A 17,302-nucleotide genomic window follows, 5' to 3' on the forward strand; every position below is an offset into this window, starting at 1 on the left:
GATAGTTTTTTGCGGGATTCAAGAGTCACACATGCCAGCAAGGCTTCCTTTCTTCTTTTTCTGAGGCTTTACAACCAAGATGCTTAATGATGATGAATGCATGATGATTCAAACATGATGTCGAACAGGATTGTGAATTTTTGTTTCGTGTTTAAGCTTTCAGATACCTATATAGACATATACAGATATTTGACCAACAGTAATCCGCTGATCGATTCAGACTAGTGGTTTCATGTAAAATAACTAGATTTTTACGGAATCCCTCTGGATTTTAACTAGTTTCGTGCCAGAGGTCCAGACGCCATTTCTATCTCTTAGTTGCTACATCTCTATTTGCATGTCATAGCACTTCGAACACTGGCCCAAGAACTTCCCGCTGTGCGTCCATGCTGAAGGCGTCATGACGGCCTCTGTGCTGCTACTGGCCGAGCTGTACCAGAGACCGGTCCATGTGTGCCACGTGGCTCGCAAGTCAGAGGTGGGTATCATTACCTATATCATGAGTCAATTGTTTAAAGTTGCTGATGTCATGATTCAGTTGTTTAAGGTTGCTGATATCATGATTCAGTTGTTTAAGGTTTCTGATATCATAATTCAGTTGTTTAAAGTTGCTGATGTCATGATTCAGTTGTTTAAGAATGCTGATATCATAATTCAGTTGTGCAAGGTTTGATATGATGCAGTTGTTTAAGGTTGCTGATATCATAATTCAGTTGTTTAAGGTTGCTGATGTCATGATTCAGTTGTTTAAGAATGCTGATATCATAATTCAGTTGTTTAAGGTTTCTGATATCATGAGCCAATTGTTTAAAGTTGCTGATGTCATGATTCAGTTGTTTAAGAATGCTGATATCATAATTCAGTTGTGCAAGGTTTGATATGATTCAGTTGTTTAAGGTTGCTGATATCATAATTCAGTTGTTTAAGGTTTCTGATATCATGAGCCAATTGTTTAAGGTTGCTGATGTCATGATTCAGTTGTTTAAGGTTGCTGATATCATAATTCAGTTGTTTCAGGTTGCTGATGTCATGATTCAGTTGTTTAAGAATGCTGATATCATAATTCAGTTGTTTAAGGTTTCTGATATGATTCAGTTGTTTAAGGTTGCTGATATCATAATTCAGTTGTTTAAGGTTGCTGATGTCATGATTCAGTTGTTTAAGAATGCTGATATCATAATTCAGTTGTGCAAGGTTTCTGATATGATTCAGTTGTTTAAGGTTGCTGATATCATAATTCAGTTGTTTAAGGTTTCTGATATCATAATTCAGTTGTTTAAGGTTGCTGATGTCATGATTCAGTTGTTTAAGGTTTCTGATATCATAATTCAGTTGTTTAAGGTTTCTGATATCATAATTCAGTTGTTTAAAGTTACTGATGTCATGATTCAGTTGTTTAAGAATGCTGATATCATAATTCAGTTGTGCAAGGTTTCTGATATGATTCAGTTGTTTAAGGTTGCTGATATCATAATTCAGTTGTTTAAGGTTTCTGATATCATAATTCAGTTGTTTAAGGTTGCTGATGTCATGATTCAGTTGTTTAAGGTTTCTGATATCATAATTCAGTTGTTTAAGGTTGCTGATATCATAATTCAGTTGTTTAAAGTTACTGATGTCATGATTCAGTTGTTTAAGAATGCTGATATCATAATTCAGTTGTGCAAGGTTTCTGATATGAGCCAATTGTTTAAGGTTGCTGATATGTTTAAGGTTGCTGATATCATGATTCAGTAGTTTATGCATGCTGATATCAGTTCATTTGTTCATTTTTCTTCAGAGAATATAAATTAAATGAAATCAGTTGCTGATGTCATGATTTAGTGGCATGAAGTTCCCGATGTATGGCGGGTTTAGTTATATATTGTTCATGATATCTATATTTAGTTGTGTATAGTTGCTGGTATCATGATAATTGCCAAGGGTAGTCAGAGTGCCGTGGACATGTCAGATTTGGATGAAAATGGGTCCCCAAATTGCCCTGGTTGGTTTCTTGTTATTTCAGCTCCACATAAACTTGACATGTTGTTTCTTGTTGTTTAAGCTCCACATTAAGATGACATGTTGTTTCTTGTTATTTCAACTCCACATTAAGATGACATGTTGTTTCAGCTCCACATTAAGATGACATGTTGTTTCTTGTTGTTTCAGCTCCACATTAAGTTGACATGTTGTTTCAGCTCCACATTAAGATGACATGTTGATTCTTGTTGTTTCAGCTCCACATTAAGATGACATGTTGTTTTAGCTCCACATTAAGTTGACATGTTGTTTCTTGTTGTTTCAGCTCCACATTAAGATGACATGTTGTTTCAGCTCCACATTAAGATGACATGTTGTTTCTTGTTGTTTCAGCTCCACATTAAGATGACATGTTGTTTCTTGTTGTTTCAGCTCCACATTAAGATGACATGTTGTTTCAGCTCCACATTAAGATGACATGTTGTTTCTTGTTGTTTCAGCTCCACATTAAGATGACATGTTGTTTCTTGTTGTTTCAGCTCCACATTAAGATGACATGTTGTTTCTTGTTGTTTCAGCTCCACAATAAGATGACATGTTGTTTCAGCTCCACATTAAGATGACATGTTGTTTCAGCTCCACATTAAGATGACATGTTGTTTCAGCTCCACATTAAGATGACTTGTTGTTTCAGCTCCACATTAAGATGACATGTTGTTTTAGCTCCACATTAAGATGACATGTTGTTTCTTGTTGTTTCAGCTCCACAATAAGATGACATGTTGTTTTAGCTCCACATTAAGATGACATGTTGTTTCAGCTCCACATTAAGATGACATGTTGTTTCAGCTCCACATTAAGATGACATGTTGTTTCAGCTCAACATTAAGATGACATGTTGTTTCAGCTCCACATTAAGATGACATGTTGTTTCTTGTTATTTCAGCTCCACATTAAGATGACATGTTGTTTCAGCTCCACATTAAGATGACATGACATGTTGTTTCTTTTTGTTTCAGCTCCACATTAAGATGACATGTTGTTTTCTTGTTGTTTCAGCTCCACAATAAGATGACATGTTGTTTCAGCTCCACATTAAGATGACATGTTGTTTCAGCTCCACATTAAGATGACATGTTGTTTCAGCTCCACATTAAGATGACATGTTGTTTCTTGTTGTTTCAGCTCCACATTAAGATGACATGTTGTTTCTTGTTGTTTCAACTCCACAATAAGATGACATGTTGTTTTAGCTCCACATTAAGATGACATGTTGTTTCAGCTCCACATTAAGATGACATGTTGTTTCAGCTCCACATTAAGATGACATGTTGTTTCAGCTCCACATTAAGATGACATGTTGTTTCAGCTCCACATTAAGATGACATGTTGTTTCTTGTTATTTCAGCTCCACATTAAGATGACATGTTGTTTCAGCTCCACATTAAGATGACATGACATGTTGTTTCTTTTTGTTTCAGCTCCACATTAAGATGACATGTTGTTTCAGCTCCACAATAAGATGACATGTTGTTTCAGCTCCACATTAAGATGACATGTTGTTTCAGCTCCACATTAAGATGACATGTTGTTTCAGCTCCACATTAAGATGACATGTTGTTTCTTGTTGTTTCAGCTCCACATTAAGATGACATGTTGTTTCAGCTCCACATTAAGATGACATGTTGTTTCTTGTTGTTTCAACTCCACAATAAGATGACATGTTGTTTTAGCTCCACATTAAGATGACATGTTGTTTCAGCTCCACATTAAGATGACATGTTGTTTCAGCTCCACATTAAGATGACATGTTGTTTCTTGTTGTTTCAACTCCACAATAAGATGACATGTTGTTTTAGCTCCACATTAAGATGACATGTTGTTTCAGCTCCACATTAAGATGACATATTGTTTCTTGTTGTTTCAGCTCCACATTAAGATGACATGTTGTTTCTTGTTGTTTCAGCTCCACATTAAGGTGACTTGTTGTTTCAGCTCCACATTAAGATGACATGTTGTTTCTTGTTGTTTCAGCTCCACAATAAGATGACATGTTGTTTTGGCTCCATATTAAGATGACATGTTGTTTCAGCTCCACATATAGAGATGACATGTTGTTTCAGCTCCACATTAAGATGACATGTTGTTTCAGCTCCACATTAAGATTACATGTTGTTTCTTGTTGTTTCAGCTCCACAATAAGATGACATGTTGTTTTAGCTCCACATTAAGATGACATGTTGTTTTAGCTCCACATTAAGATGACATGTTATTTTAGCTCCACATTAAGATGACATGTTGTTTCAGCTCCACATTAAGATGACATGTTGTTTCAGCTCCACATTAAGATGACATGTTGTTTCAGCTCCACATTAAGATGACATGTTGTGTCTTGTTTACAGATTCAGGTGATCAAGTTAGCGAAAGAGCGAGGACTTCCTGTCACATGTGAGGTGACTCCCCATCATCTGTTTCTCACTTCAGACGACCTTGAGAATATCGGGGACAAGCGGGGTCAAGTCAGACCATGCCTTTGTTCCAAGGAAGACCAGCTTGCATTGTGGGAGAACATTGATATCATTGACTGCTTTGCAACAGATCATGGTAATTGTTAAGTTATGTAAATACTTGTAAAGATCGCCTCTTTGGTCTAGTAGATAGTGCACATGCCTGGAGTGAGTGAGTGAGTTTAGTTTAAAACCACACCCAGCAATTTTCCAGCTATGTGGTGGCGGTCTGTAAATAATCGAGTCTGGACCAAACAATCCAGTGATCAACAGCATAAGCTTTGATCTGCGCAATTGGGAACCAATGACATGTGTCAATCAAGTCAGTGAGCCTGACCACCCGATCGTGTTAGTCGACTCTTACGACAAGCATGGGTTGCTTCACGGGTACCACAGACCTGGAGAGTTGAAGATTGGTGGTTAAGTCCTGAGGGTAATTCGTATCAATATATTGAAAAAGATTAACAGAATACAACACAGACTGGTCAGCTTGGAGGCTTTATACTTGACCGAGTGTGGTGTCAGTGTTAAACTGTGAATGACACTGTAGCATTCCCAGGAGATACGATGTCTGGCACAAGTGCAAGAATCAGGCAGAGAACAAATGCTATAGAAAATTATCTGATAAAATTTCATGTTTGTCAATATTTAGCAATATGGTGTGTATGTGTTATTACATATTTGATAAAATAGTGATCTACATATTGGCAACTGGCATAAAACACAATTCACTCACTCATTGTCCCGGCCATTGCAGCCCCCCACTCTGTGGAGGAGAAGGATGCAGCCAACCCACCCCCGGGATTCCCCGGTCTGGAGACCATGCTTCCCATGTTGCTCACTGCCGTCAACGAAGGGCGACTCACTCTTGAGGTATGGCGACACCGTGACATGCTGCTGCATATATTACATGCAGCTTCCATCAAACTATCATTGTTCTTTCATACAAAAGAGCCTAAGGTGTCAGAGGAAATGCGATTTGGTGTGCGGAGTTATGTCCCTTAAACATGCCAGGAACCTATGATTGTGGGTTTGAAATAAGGGTCAAATTTATCATGTGTCTAGGTTTGTTGTTGTACATACAGAGTTGTGTCCCTTAGATCTTGCCAGGATCCTATGATTGTGGATTTGATATATTTTGCGTATGCATTAGTCAGCAGCAGATCCATGCTTGTAGGATTAACCAAGTGGTTGGTGTTTAACTCTACACATCACATTCCTCCCCACATTAAGCAAACATGCCATGATGGATCTGAGATGCCCTTCATTGCAGTGTTTTAACGCACTCTTTCTTACCACGGATGTAGTGATCAGACTCTGTTACATGGTGAATCACAGGTATGTGTCCCATTGTCTTGTGGTCAAGGACTTGCTAGTTTGGTCCAGACTTGATGACTTGCAGACTGTTGGGATTATTGCTGGGTGTGGCATTAAATAACAAACTCACACAGTGCATTTGGTCTGTAAATTAGATACAGCAGTATCCCAGCTACATGACAGGGTTCTTTAACTAATCGAGTCTGGATCAGACAATCCAGTGATTGACATGACTATTGATACATGGACCGCCTCCGTGGTGTAGTGGTTAGAGCGTCCGCCCGGAGGGCAGAAGGTCGCGGGTTCGATCCCCGACTGCGTCATACCAAAAGGCGTTAAAATATGGTACTTGTTGGTCACTGCCTGGCGCTCGGCATTAATGGGTACAACAAGGACTGGTCGACTCGGAGTCAGTATAATGTGTCTGAGTGGGGTATCCATGCTTCACTGTGGCATGGTATCTCAGTGGGCTAGCACTATAAAACCAGCTTCAGTCTGGGCTAGTACAAGCAGCCGCACATACACATACACACGCATGCACGTCGTCATATGAGCGAAATATTCTCAAGCACGACGTTAAACCCAATTCTACCACCACCACCACTATTGATACATGCAGTTGGTATACATTGGCTCATGTCAACCAAATCCGTGAACCTCACCACCCAATACTGTTAATCTTCTCTTACAACAAGCATGAGTTGCTGAAGATCGATTCTAATTCAGACCCTCATGAGTGAGCGAACTACAGAAGTGGTACCTATGTTGCAGTAATATCCCAATAGTTTTTAGCTGCCACTTTGTCGATGCAATTGTCAACTCGGTGTTCTCAATAAATATCTCCCATTCCACACAGGACATTATCAGCCGTCTCAGCACCAACCCACGTCGCATCTTTGGTTTGCCGGAGCAGCCTGACACGTACATCGAGGTGGACCTGGATCACAAGTGGACTGTCCCAAAGGCCATGAAGTTCACCAAATCTAAGTGGACACCATTTGCTGGGATGAATGTGGTTGGAGCTGTGCGGAGAGTTGTGCTGAGAGGGGGAGGTGGCTTACATAGATGGTGAAGTAAGTTGCAGATTGACAAGCAAGCATGTTTGATATTATCATTGAAATCTCAGTGTGTTTGGGTAGCCGAGTGGTAAAACTATTCACAAGAAATTCATAAAGAGGTTTAATTCCATACATTAAAAGTGATACAGGGAGCTTTGGTAACTGACACACTTCATCCATCTTTGGGCAAATTTTGTTTTACACTCTACTGTTTTATGTGCAGAGATTGTCTTATCTCCATATCACAGCAATGCCATTTCACCGGTCATAGTCTGTCATAGTAATAGCATTTCAACAGTTGTAAGTCTATCTCAGTAATCGTGTTATGACAACCATAAGTCGGTATCATAGTAATGGTGTCACAAAGTCATAAGTCTATGTCATAGTACTTGTTTTACTCAGCTGTTGGTCTTGGTCGCAGTAATTGCATTCTGACAGTCATAAATCTGTCGTACTTATTGTCTTTCGACAGCCATAAGTCTGCATCATAGTAATGAAGTTCTGTCGTGTGCCTCCCTATAATCAGTTCCCTGGTATGGCAGTCGTAAGTCTAAGTATTAACAATGTCATCAAGACTCTCATGGTGCTGAAGTGGCTGTGCAAATTGACTTCTGCCAATCTGTTTCCAGAGTTCTGGGTATATGAACACCATATGTACAAATCCACTGCATGAAAATTATTTCTAGAGTCTGTCCTCAGTGGTAATATAAACGCAGTAAATACATACTCAACCATTCCATCTTTACAGGTTTTGGCTGCGCCTGGAAATGGCATCGACGTGAAGACACTACCCCAACCTGCCACACCCAAGCAGGCAACAGAACAGTTGTCAGTCCATATCCCTACCATGCCCTCATCGCTGCCTTCATCCGAGCCAGCAAGTCCTCGCCGGGCCCTCATGGACAAGTTCCCCTTGCCTCCCCGCCCCTCCCGAACCTTGGAGGGTCAGCTCCAGCCAAGTGAGTCTATGTGTTGTCCGTCCTGATTGTTGCTTCTGGTCTGTGCCTTGTCTTGTGCTGCTGCTTAACAGTAAAACACAATTTTCAGATTTGCAGATGTGATTTGGTTTCCATGTTATGTTAACATCCAAAGAGTTTTAAGATAAGAAATTATCTAATCCTCGAGAAATTGTGTGATTGTGATAACTGGAAGTACTTTTGTATTAATGCATATCATACTTAAATTGTAATATTAACTGGTTTAGATGCGAGCGAGTATAAACATTTGTATTGTAAGTTTTCCCAGAGAATTGGATGTCTGAAGTCTGGCTACTTATGCTGAAGATTGCTAAATGACAAACACATACGGTTATTTCTCTTTTCAAAATGTTTTGACCCGATCAATTCTTTTGACCTAATCAAGTATGAAAATCACATCAAACATCATTTCACAGTTCAGCAACCAATGATACAGAATATACTTTCAATAAAAAACAGAAACTGTTTCTTTCATTTTTTTATGAAACAGAGAGGTTTTTTATCCCCCGCAACATGTTTTGCAGGGGGTATTAAAATGGACTCAGTCCATGCCTCCGTCGTGCACATTTGTGTTTTCCGGAGCAGAACTCTAAAACTGTTAACTATTTCTTCACCAAACTTGGCACATACATGGATCTGGTGGTGTATTGGTGCCTTTTGGTAGTTTCGGAATTCTGAATAAAATATTTTTGGCGTTTCCATGGCAACAAGTTCGATTTAGCCTGAAATTGGTGGCAGTGCTCTTTTCTGGAGCAGAACTCTAAAACCGTTCAATGTTTCTTCACCAAACGTGGCACATAGATAGATATGGTGGTGTACTGGTGCCTTTTGGTAGTTTTGGATTTCTGAATAAAATATTTTTGGCATTTCCATGGCAACAAGTTTGACTTAGACTGAAATTGGTGATAGTGCTCCGTTCTGGAGCAGAACTTTAAAAACCTTTCAATACTCTCCTTCCACTTTTCTATATACACACCTAAATATTTGACATAGTCATAACTTGTAGACATAATCATGAAGAGTATTTTGCCATTGCGGGGGATATTGATGACTTTGTCTTCTTGTTATTTTTATAATTTCATGTGACAAGTACTACTTAACTTTAATATACCCTTTGCATATCCTTAATTCCTGCTGTGTTATCCATCCCCACCCAGCTATACATTGAAACTAACAATGTCTTGTACTAATTGTTTGACTCCTGTGTGCTGTCCGTGAGTTCTGAGTTTGTGTCCTCAGTCGGAGATTCCCCAGAACACCTACACAAGGAGATGAAGCCAGGTGAGTGGTCTCCCTTTGATCCACTACAGAGTTACTTTGTTGCCTAGCAACAGCAGTCAAACGGTAGAGTAGGAAATTTATTTTTTCTTATTTGTCACTTGTACTTGAAAAGCAATATGTCTCCATATGTTGCTTAGCAACAGACTGTCAGTCAAGATATTGGGTCATTCAATTTAAGAGTTTACTCAATGGCATATGCCCATTTCCGCTACAGATGCAGTACATAGCTTCTTTATTGAGATGCTGGTATATGTTGTGAGTTGCAAAATGTGAAATAATTCACTGTACAGAGTTTTGTCCCTTGACCGTAATGGATCCTACGTTCTGAGGATCAATTTGTCCTGATTTAGATTCTTTTTTTCCTCCACACCAAACTGGTACTTGTGAGTTTAACCAAAATGGTATAGGTTTCATCCTTTCCTCAGGCAAGCTCATATAACTGCAATTACTGTTAAAAAGAGCTGGGGTGGTCGGGTAGCCTAGTGGTTAAAGCGTTCGCTTGTCACGCTGAAACACGGGCTCGATTCCCCAAATGGGTACAATGTGTGAAACCCATTTGTGGTGTCCCCCGCCATGATATTACTGGAATATTGCTAAAAGCAGCGTAAAACCATACTCCCTCACTCACTGACTCAAAGCAGTCTAAGCCTGTCTTACTCCAGCTGTAGAAACATATCCTGAGTGTGGGTGGGCATTTTGTGTGTTTAGGATGTCATAGCATGGGAGGGGTCAGCTGCTGAACAGCATATGGAACATCTTCAAAATTTGAGATGTTATTTCTCTATAAATAGCATCTTTCACTGTGTATCTCACTTTCCTAGCATAGTGTAATAGATTTATTGCTCTTTCAAACAATGCATGTAGTTGGATTTCTTTCAATAATTTCAAAGTGTTTTAATGATTTAATGCAGATTTTTCAATTGCACCTAGTTCATCTAACAAGTAACTTAATGCTGTTTTTCTTCCTTCATACTTTATATTCCTTTCATTGATTTACACATGTTATCCTCATATTTAGTTTAAGGGCTTGGGTAGTAGTATTGTCTGCGACTTCTAAATTGTGTTTCTATCCCATTGGAATACATTTAATTCACCACAATATAGTTTTACAATGGAATCTCTAATGTTGAATAGGGACACTACATTAAAGGTCAACAGTGAGTGTTCCTCAAGGCTTCCAGACCTAATGTGTCATGTGACCTCAGTTCTAATTTTTGCACATAAGTAATTAACATAACAATAATGCAAAGTAAACAATTTATCAAAAAATCATTTTGCCAGGTGAATCCTTAGGTATGGCAATCAACAGTATTTATTGAGAGAACAAATGTTTGTGTTAAACAAAGAAAGAAATGAATGCTTCATAAAATTCTGTTTACTACAGAAACATTTCTTTATCTAGTCATTAAACAAAAGCCAATGTCACTAAGCCATTTATCAGGAAAGTCTTTATGAAAGGGAAGATCCTTGGGTTTGGCTATCGACAGTATTTATTGAAAGAACAAATGTTAGTGATAATTGAAGACTGCTACTTTAAATTCTCTTTACTGCAGAAACATTTCATTATCTTATCATTAAACAAGAATCAATGTCACTCGCTAAATAATTGAATGAGTGAATATGATGTATGTTATTTTCAACCAGTGACAAAGCTAGTTTTAATCGGGTTCCAGACAGCACTATTTTGCCCTTGACCTTGTTTGACATTTGTGTGTGTTGCTTCACTAGTTGGCTAAACATTTGCCCCTTTGATTTCCTCAACACCTCACCAGCTGCTGTCTCTTGCCTTCTAGAGAGTCTCACAGGTAACGATGTAGTAGAACAGTGTAGCTGTTGCAGCCACCAGCTGTGTAGTCTCGTCTTGCTTACAGAGCACCAGCATGTATTCTTCTGTCACACTCAGATCTTGGGTCGATTTACAAACTTATGGAGCATTGTCAATCTAACGTATTTTGAGATCTTACTGTACTGTCTGCAAGTTACGGTTTGTTTGAATAAAATGTCCCATGGTTAAATCTTTCGCTCCCACGACGAAGACCCGGGTTCGATTCCCCACATGGGTACAATGTGTGAAGCCCAGTTTTGGTGTCCCCGCCGTGATATTGCTGGAATATTGCTAAAGGCGGTGTAAAACCAAACTCACTCACTCACTTAAGATGTAACAGTCAGCAGAGGATACCAAAGGGCTTGGAAAATCTTGTATTCAGTGGTATTACTTGTACACAAAAATATTTTTTGATGTCAGCAGATAAGTGCCTTTTTTATCGTGAAAGTGAATAAAGAAGAAACGACAAGAATATGAATGGGCAACACGATTTGATGAGGCCATGTTGTTTTCTGTCATAAAGGGCATTCTTCCAAAGAATTGAAATTCGTCTTTGATCTGAGTGCTGGATTTATGTACTGTTCCATATTTGTAACATTATTTTGACTTTGTCTACGGCATGTGGCAATGTATTTGTCCTGCATTAAGACATGTCTTTGACCTATGTGTATATAGTCATCATATGTAGTGACATTGACCTTGACCAACATGAAAAAGTGATTTGAACATCTGGTGGTTATGTTAATGCAATCTGTGCATGGATGAAAAAAGATAATGTTATTCACATTGTATCTTGTTCCTACTAATTATTCAGAAATTAATATTGCCTGCATGTTGTGAATCATATATGAAGATGACGAAGTTGTTTGTCCCCATACACAGCCGTCTGCAGTATTGCCGAGTAAACATACGTTGTTGAATTACAGAGAGAAATGAATATTTTTCACTGGCAAATATAAACTACAATGGAACTCTGTTACATGTATTTTTATCGCTTGATGCTGTTAATCAGGAAGCCTTGCCTGGAACTTATTTGAAGATGAAATGGTACCCAGATTTAATGAAGATTTGCTTTTTAGTTGGCAGCTTCGTGTTACTAACAATTTCAATGGGTCACACTGACAATTTCTGGAACAGTGAGGACTAGGGAGGTGGCCAAGTGGTAAAAGCTTCTCTCATTGTGCCAAAGAACTGATTTTCCACACTGTGAAAGCAGGGAAGCACTACAACCACTTGGGGCTTTAGATTTGGGGCTGGATAAGCAAACCTTTAATTTCGAAAACTGCACTACGTTCATAAAACAAGGGAAGGCCGGCCATATCAGATTCACAGAAAGAACTGTGCCTATTCTGGTCCAATACTAATGTATGTGTATATGTCATGTGCTCATGTCATGTCTATATGTCATGTATTCGTGTCATGTCTATATCGTGTTCGCGTCATGTCTGTATGTCATGTGTTCACGTCATGTCTATATGTCATGTAGGAAAACTGATTTGTATGGATAGTCAACTTCTTTATTGCAATGAGTGCGACGTTTCGGTGTAGGTACTAACACCGTTATCAAGCAGGTGATACAACAACTGAATCAAGGAGAATATATACATAGCTGTATAGTGAGTATATACAATTAACAAGGTTGATGTACATTGGGTATTTGATAAGTGATTACAGCAGAGGAGGTTGATGTACAGAGTGATTGATTGTGATTAGACTGACTGACTGAGTTTGGTTTTACGCCGCTTTTAGCAATATTCCAGCAACATCACGGCGGGGGACACCAGAAATAGGCTTCACACATTGTGCCCATGTGGGGATTCGAACCCGGGTCTCCGGCGTGACAAGCCAACGCTTTAACCATTAGGCTACCCCACCGCCCCGATTGTGATTAGAGTTGAGTTTATACAATTGATGAGTTGACGTACAATAGTTGTGATTACAAGTACAAAGGAGGGAGCATGGAAGCCAGATGGACAAAGGAGATAGGGAAGGATTACTGGTCGTGGTGTTTGATTAGGTGGTGATAGGCTGACGAGATGAAATAACCTTGATCTCGATTCATGGGGTTGTGGTGTTGGATGTTTATGGCTTCAAGGAGTTTCCTAATTTTGTAGTCTTGTCGGTTGATTTCTAGGATGTCGATGTTGTTCCATAGGATGGCATGGTCAGGGTTGGCTTGGGTGTGGTCAGCTATGGCGGATTTGGAGTCGTTTTTCTGGACTGACGCTTTATGTTCCTTGATTCGTAGTGGGAGCGGGCTGGATGTTTCACCAGAAAAACATCTTTCCTCTCTTTCTTGGTTATGTCATCAGTGAACAATCAACAGTTGAATAACATACAGATTTTCTCTACCTCTGAAACATTATGACAAAGAATGGAAGAAATGGTTATCATGTGTCATGTATTCAGGGAATTTTTATTCCAGTTCTGGAATGTTTGCCATCATTTGCTACAGGTGACAAATATCAGCACATAAGTTGGTCAAGATGACTCCCAGGACTTGTAGCATGCCCTCCCTTAGAGTAGAGAGAATACCCTTCCTACAGTCCGTTTGAGTCAGAAACGGACCGATGAATTGCAAATTTTATCATTGTACAAAATTGCCACATAAATATAAATAGTACACATGTTTATCATTTACTAATACCCAACAGCTTTCTTATATTTGAAAATTTTCCGGACTCCACCAAAAAAGTTCTTTAAGAAACTATCATTCAAATTTTGACAGCCAGGTGTGCGAGGAAGGATGGAGACGGCTTAGCACAGGCTAATGAATCAATAACTTGGTGGGCACTTGTGCACGTGCTTCTCTAACATCTGGCTGTCCCTTTCTCTGCACTCCTCCCTCGTAACAAATAGTGAACTATGTCAAAAGAAAGCAATTTTGTACAATGATAAAATTTGCAATTCATCGGTCCGTTTCTGACTCAAACGGACTGTAGTCCCTTCATTGTAGATCCATTGTACTTAACAGTGGTCAATGTGGAAGTGATCATAGAAATAAGTCTACATTAAAAAAGAAATTCAGTTTTCAGGTTGTTATGAAACATTGTAGTTTGAAAATATTCTATATGATAAAACATGTAAGGTTTATATGTTTTTGATATTTCAGGTGTTTGTTATAAGCAAGCGATGATATCTGCCATGCATGTATTCCCATTCAAGCTTGTCATTTAGCTTATTGTAACCTAATTGTCTTGCAGTTAAGTTGGTTGAATGCAAAATATTTTGGCATGACAGATATGTATGTTTGTATTGTTGAAGTTGAATAGCTCCTACAAGTAATATCGTCACCGTGTATCACATGTATCTATAATTAGTGATATGATGAGAGTATAGAATTTTCTTCTGATATATGTACATATGTGCAATTAAGATAGCTTTTGTTTCTTTCAGACTGTGTCTTGTGTTTTTACATGTCAGTAGTCATGGTAACAGAGTACTGTAATTACAGATTTGTATGGAGGTCACGGTGACTTCCTCCGTAAGGAGCTCCCGGTCACCCCCAGCCAACACAGCCACGCCCTGCAGCCTGTGGGGCTGCCCCACTACACTCCTGGGCTCACCAACCACCATGTGCTCTCTGTCATGGGATTCAACAGGGAGCAGGTAATAGATGTACAGAGTCACATGTCACATGTCACTCTCTCCTGAGTCTATTAGTGTACAGTGAGACCCCGAATACCCAGACCCCCAAATATCTGGAAACCTCGATTTCCGGTCAATTATCATAAAAAACCAATCTCTTACTTTATAAAAGTGACTGTCTATAAAGGATATACGGTTTCCATTCCCGGACGGTAAATTTTACAAACCAACCAGCTAAATCAACACAAAATTGACTCACTTATCCGCACAAAGCATTGATCTTCCGCTGTCCGTGTGAAGTGAAGCGCGAGTGGCCCACGTGTCTTGACACGAGACAAGGTCTGTTAATCTGGATTAATGACCGATCAGTAGGGTATTGGTGGTGATTAGTAGGCCTATCTGACACTGAGTGAATTGTAATTGGCAAATCAAAACGACCATGCTGTTTTGGAAGTGATTCTAAACCAGAAGTGTATGCTGGCTACCGTTTCGACACCTAAGCCTGGATGACAGAAATCCAGATATCAGGATATTCTGTTATCCGGTCGATTTACACAAAAACGAATGTGTCCGGATTACCGGGGTCTCTCTGTATTTGTTGTATCGCAGATATTTTTTATCAAAATCAGAAGTTTCCGGAAGTTATGAGATATAATACAAGGCTAACTTAAGCTCTTTTTGATTATACTGGATCATGGAATGTTATTACAAATGCTACCTGTAGAGGAGGAAAACATATAAAAACACACAAAAGTACCATCCACAGAAAGGCCTGCCATTGTTGTTTTTCTTGGAAGACAAAGGGAGTTAATTTGTGCAAAGTTTATCCCCTGCAAAAGGGACATAACTCTTTCTCCAGGAAAATGTGGTACAAATTGAGCAATATGGCAAAGTAGAAATGTCAAATTGAGCGTCATAGTTTAATAGATCATAAAAAAGTTAGGTGCACCAGCCATTTACACCCTTGCTTAATGGAGGCTAAAAATAAAACATACAAGAAATGGTTATCGATGATGATGTTTTTGATGTGGGTATTATAGCTGTGTTTTTTACCTGTTTCAGCAGCTGTTTTCAGCTTAAAATGTTTGTTAATTTAAAAAAAAAAAATTCAAATCAAATTTTTTACTCTAGTGTGCTACAACTCTTGCCCTCACAACCGCACATTTCATCCACAATGTTGATGTTTCTTACTAAGTATAATTGTGTCGACAGCTTCATCAGATCTTCAATCTTGCCCACAACTTCCGTGTGGCAGTGATGAGGGGATCGCCCACTTGACTACATCCTCAAGGTCAGTATGTCCACCATAATTTTACGGAGTGGTGTGGTAGCCTTGTGGTTAAAGAACTTGCTTGTGACAAGTCCTTGCTTCCTTGAGGCCTATCACAATCCTTAAATAATTGTAGAATCCAGTTCACTCTAGCAGTGAGCCACTGGCCAGTAAATCTCCAGAGACTGGCTAGTGAATTTTCATGGGGTCACTTTTTTAAATATTTCACTCTCTCCGACTTGTTAAGTTATAATACACTTTTATAGCTTGCAAGATTATGGCCTGATAAATGATGGTATTTTACTTTTTGTAATCTTTTGCTTAGTTTCTACATTCAAATTTTGGGCTAGTGAATTATTTTGTGGGCTTGTAACTTTCAGGCCAAGCTTTCCCGACTGGCAAGCAAAATATGGAAACTATTTCGCACACTGCACTCAAGCATGTGGTTTCTGGAAGTAGATTTTGGTCTTGTAGCCAAACCTCTGTACAAGGAACCAATACTTGTATCCCTGTGGGGAATTCATGTTAGAATGGGTCCCCAGCTACCTTTGCTGGTCGTAAAAAAGTGACCAGATCCATTGATGGTCAGTCAGTTTAATGTGTGTCAACCTATCTTGACTATGATGTCATGTGATTCAAACCAATGACCTCAGCAAGCCTACAAGGTAAACATATCATCTGCTGGATGTGACAAGTGTGAATCACTGGATTGTCTGGTCCAGACTTGATCATGTACAGTCCTCCTTAATATAGCCAGAATATTGGTAAGTATGGTGTTAAAAAACAGAATAACAACACATTTGTTGTTCCCAGACCACAAAGCGACAGCGATGATGTGTCATGAATCTGTTTAAGTTATAGGAGTTTTGATAAAGTAGTCATAGCACGGCAGTCAGTATATGATCTATGTGCCCTTGTGCCAGTCTATGATCTATGTGCCCCTTGTCACTTTGTAATCTATCTGCCCCATGTCAGTTTTTTTATCTATATGCCCTGTGTCACTTTGTACTTTGTGCTTCCCTGTATTCCATAGATAACACACCATTAACTAATAGCAATTCAGTTCAGTACACACTTACTCCAAGCCATCCTTGATAATCTCCAGGGTATACATTACGATCACTCTCCACTATACCCTGGATGCATCCACGGCTTGGCCTGATGATTTTATTACCTCCCTTGGCTGGCTTTTTATCCCATCAGGTGTCTACCCTGGGAAGTTGAGCGAACCAATCACAACTCACTTTCACTTCTTAAATTATCTAACCGTTTAAACTTGGCAACACAATTGATGCAGAGGTACTCTGAAAGATGTAGGAGTTCTTTTATATATTTTTTGAAAGTTTCAGATCTGTCAATTTGTGTGTATTATTTCCCCAAAAATCTGAGTGGTACTGTGAACAAACCTTCGCGACTGCAACCGCTATCTTTGTTGACACTGGCAAGCTCAGATGTAACGGCGGCTTAGCTGATTGGCCACTGTGAGGATGCGGAGCCAGCAAAGGGAGGTAATATAA

The 17,302-nt window shown here is 39.2% G+C and overlaps 1 protein-coding gene across 1 annotated transcript in view; it reads left to right on the forward strand.

The window, feature by feature from the left end:
• The window catches only part of LOC124262101 (CAD protein-like), a 108,561-nt gene that overhangs the window by 50,241 nt on the left and 41,018 nt on the right, over positions 1-17,302 (forward strand). The window contains 11 exon segments of the mRNA XM_046696546.1: positions 347-478; positions 4,365-4,566; positions 5,227-5,342; positions 6,643-6,831; positions 6,833-6,859; positions 7,593-7,803; positions 9,061-9,102; positions 10,875-10,907; positions 14,382-14,536; positions 15,728-15,778; positions 15,780-15,806. Of these exon segments, the coding sequence (XP_046552502.1) occupies positions 347-478; positions 4,365-4,566; positions 5,227-5,342; positions 6,643-6,831; positions 6,833-6,859; positions 7,593-7,803; positions 9,061-9,102; positions 10,875-10,907; positions 14,382-14,536; positions 15,728-15,778; positions 15,780-15,806 (1,185 nt within the window).

The sequence above is a fragment of the Haliotis rubra genome, unplaced genomic scaffold, assembly GCF_003918875.1.
Source record: "Haliotis rubra isolate DU_JTF1 unplaced genomic scaffold, ASM391887v1 Scf820, whole genome shotgun sequence".
In the NCBI taxonomy this organism is placed as follows: domain Eukaryota; kingdom Metazoa; phylum Mollusca; class Gastropoda; order Lepetellida; family Haliotidae; genus Haliotis; species Haliotis rubra.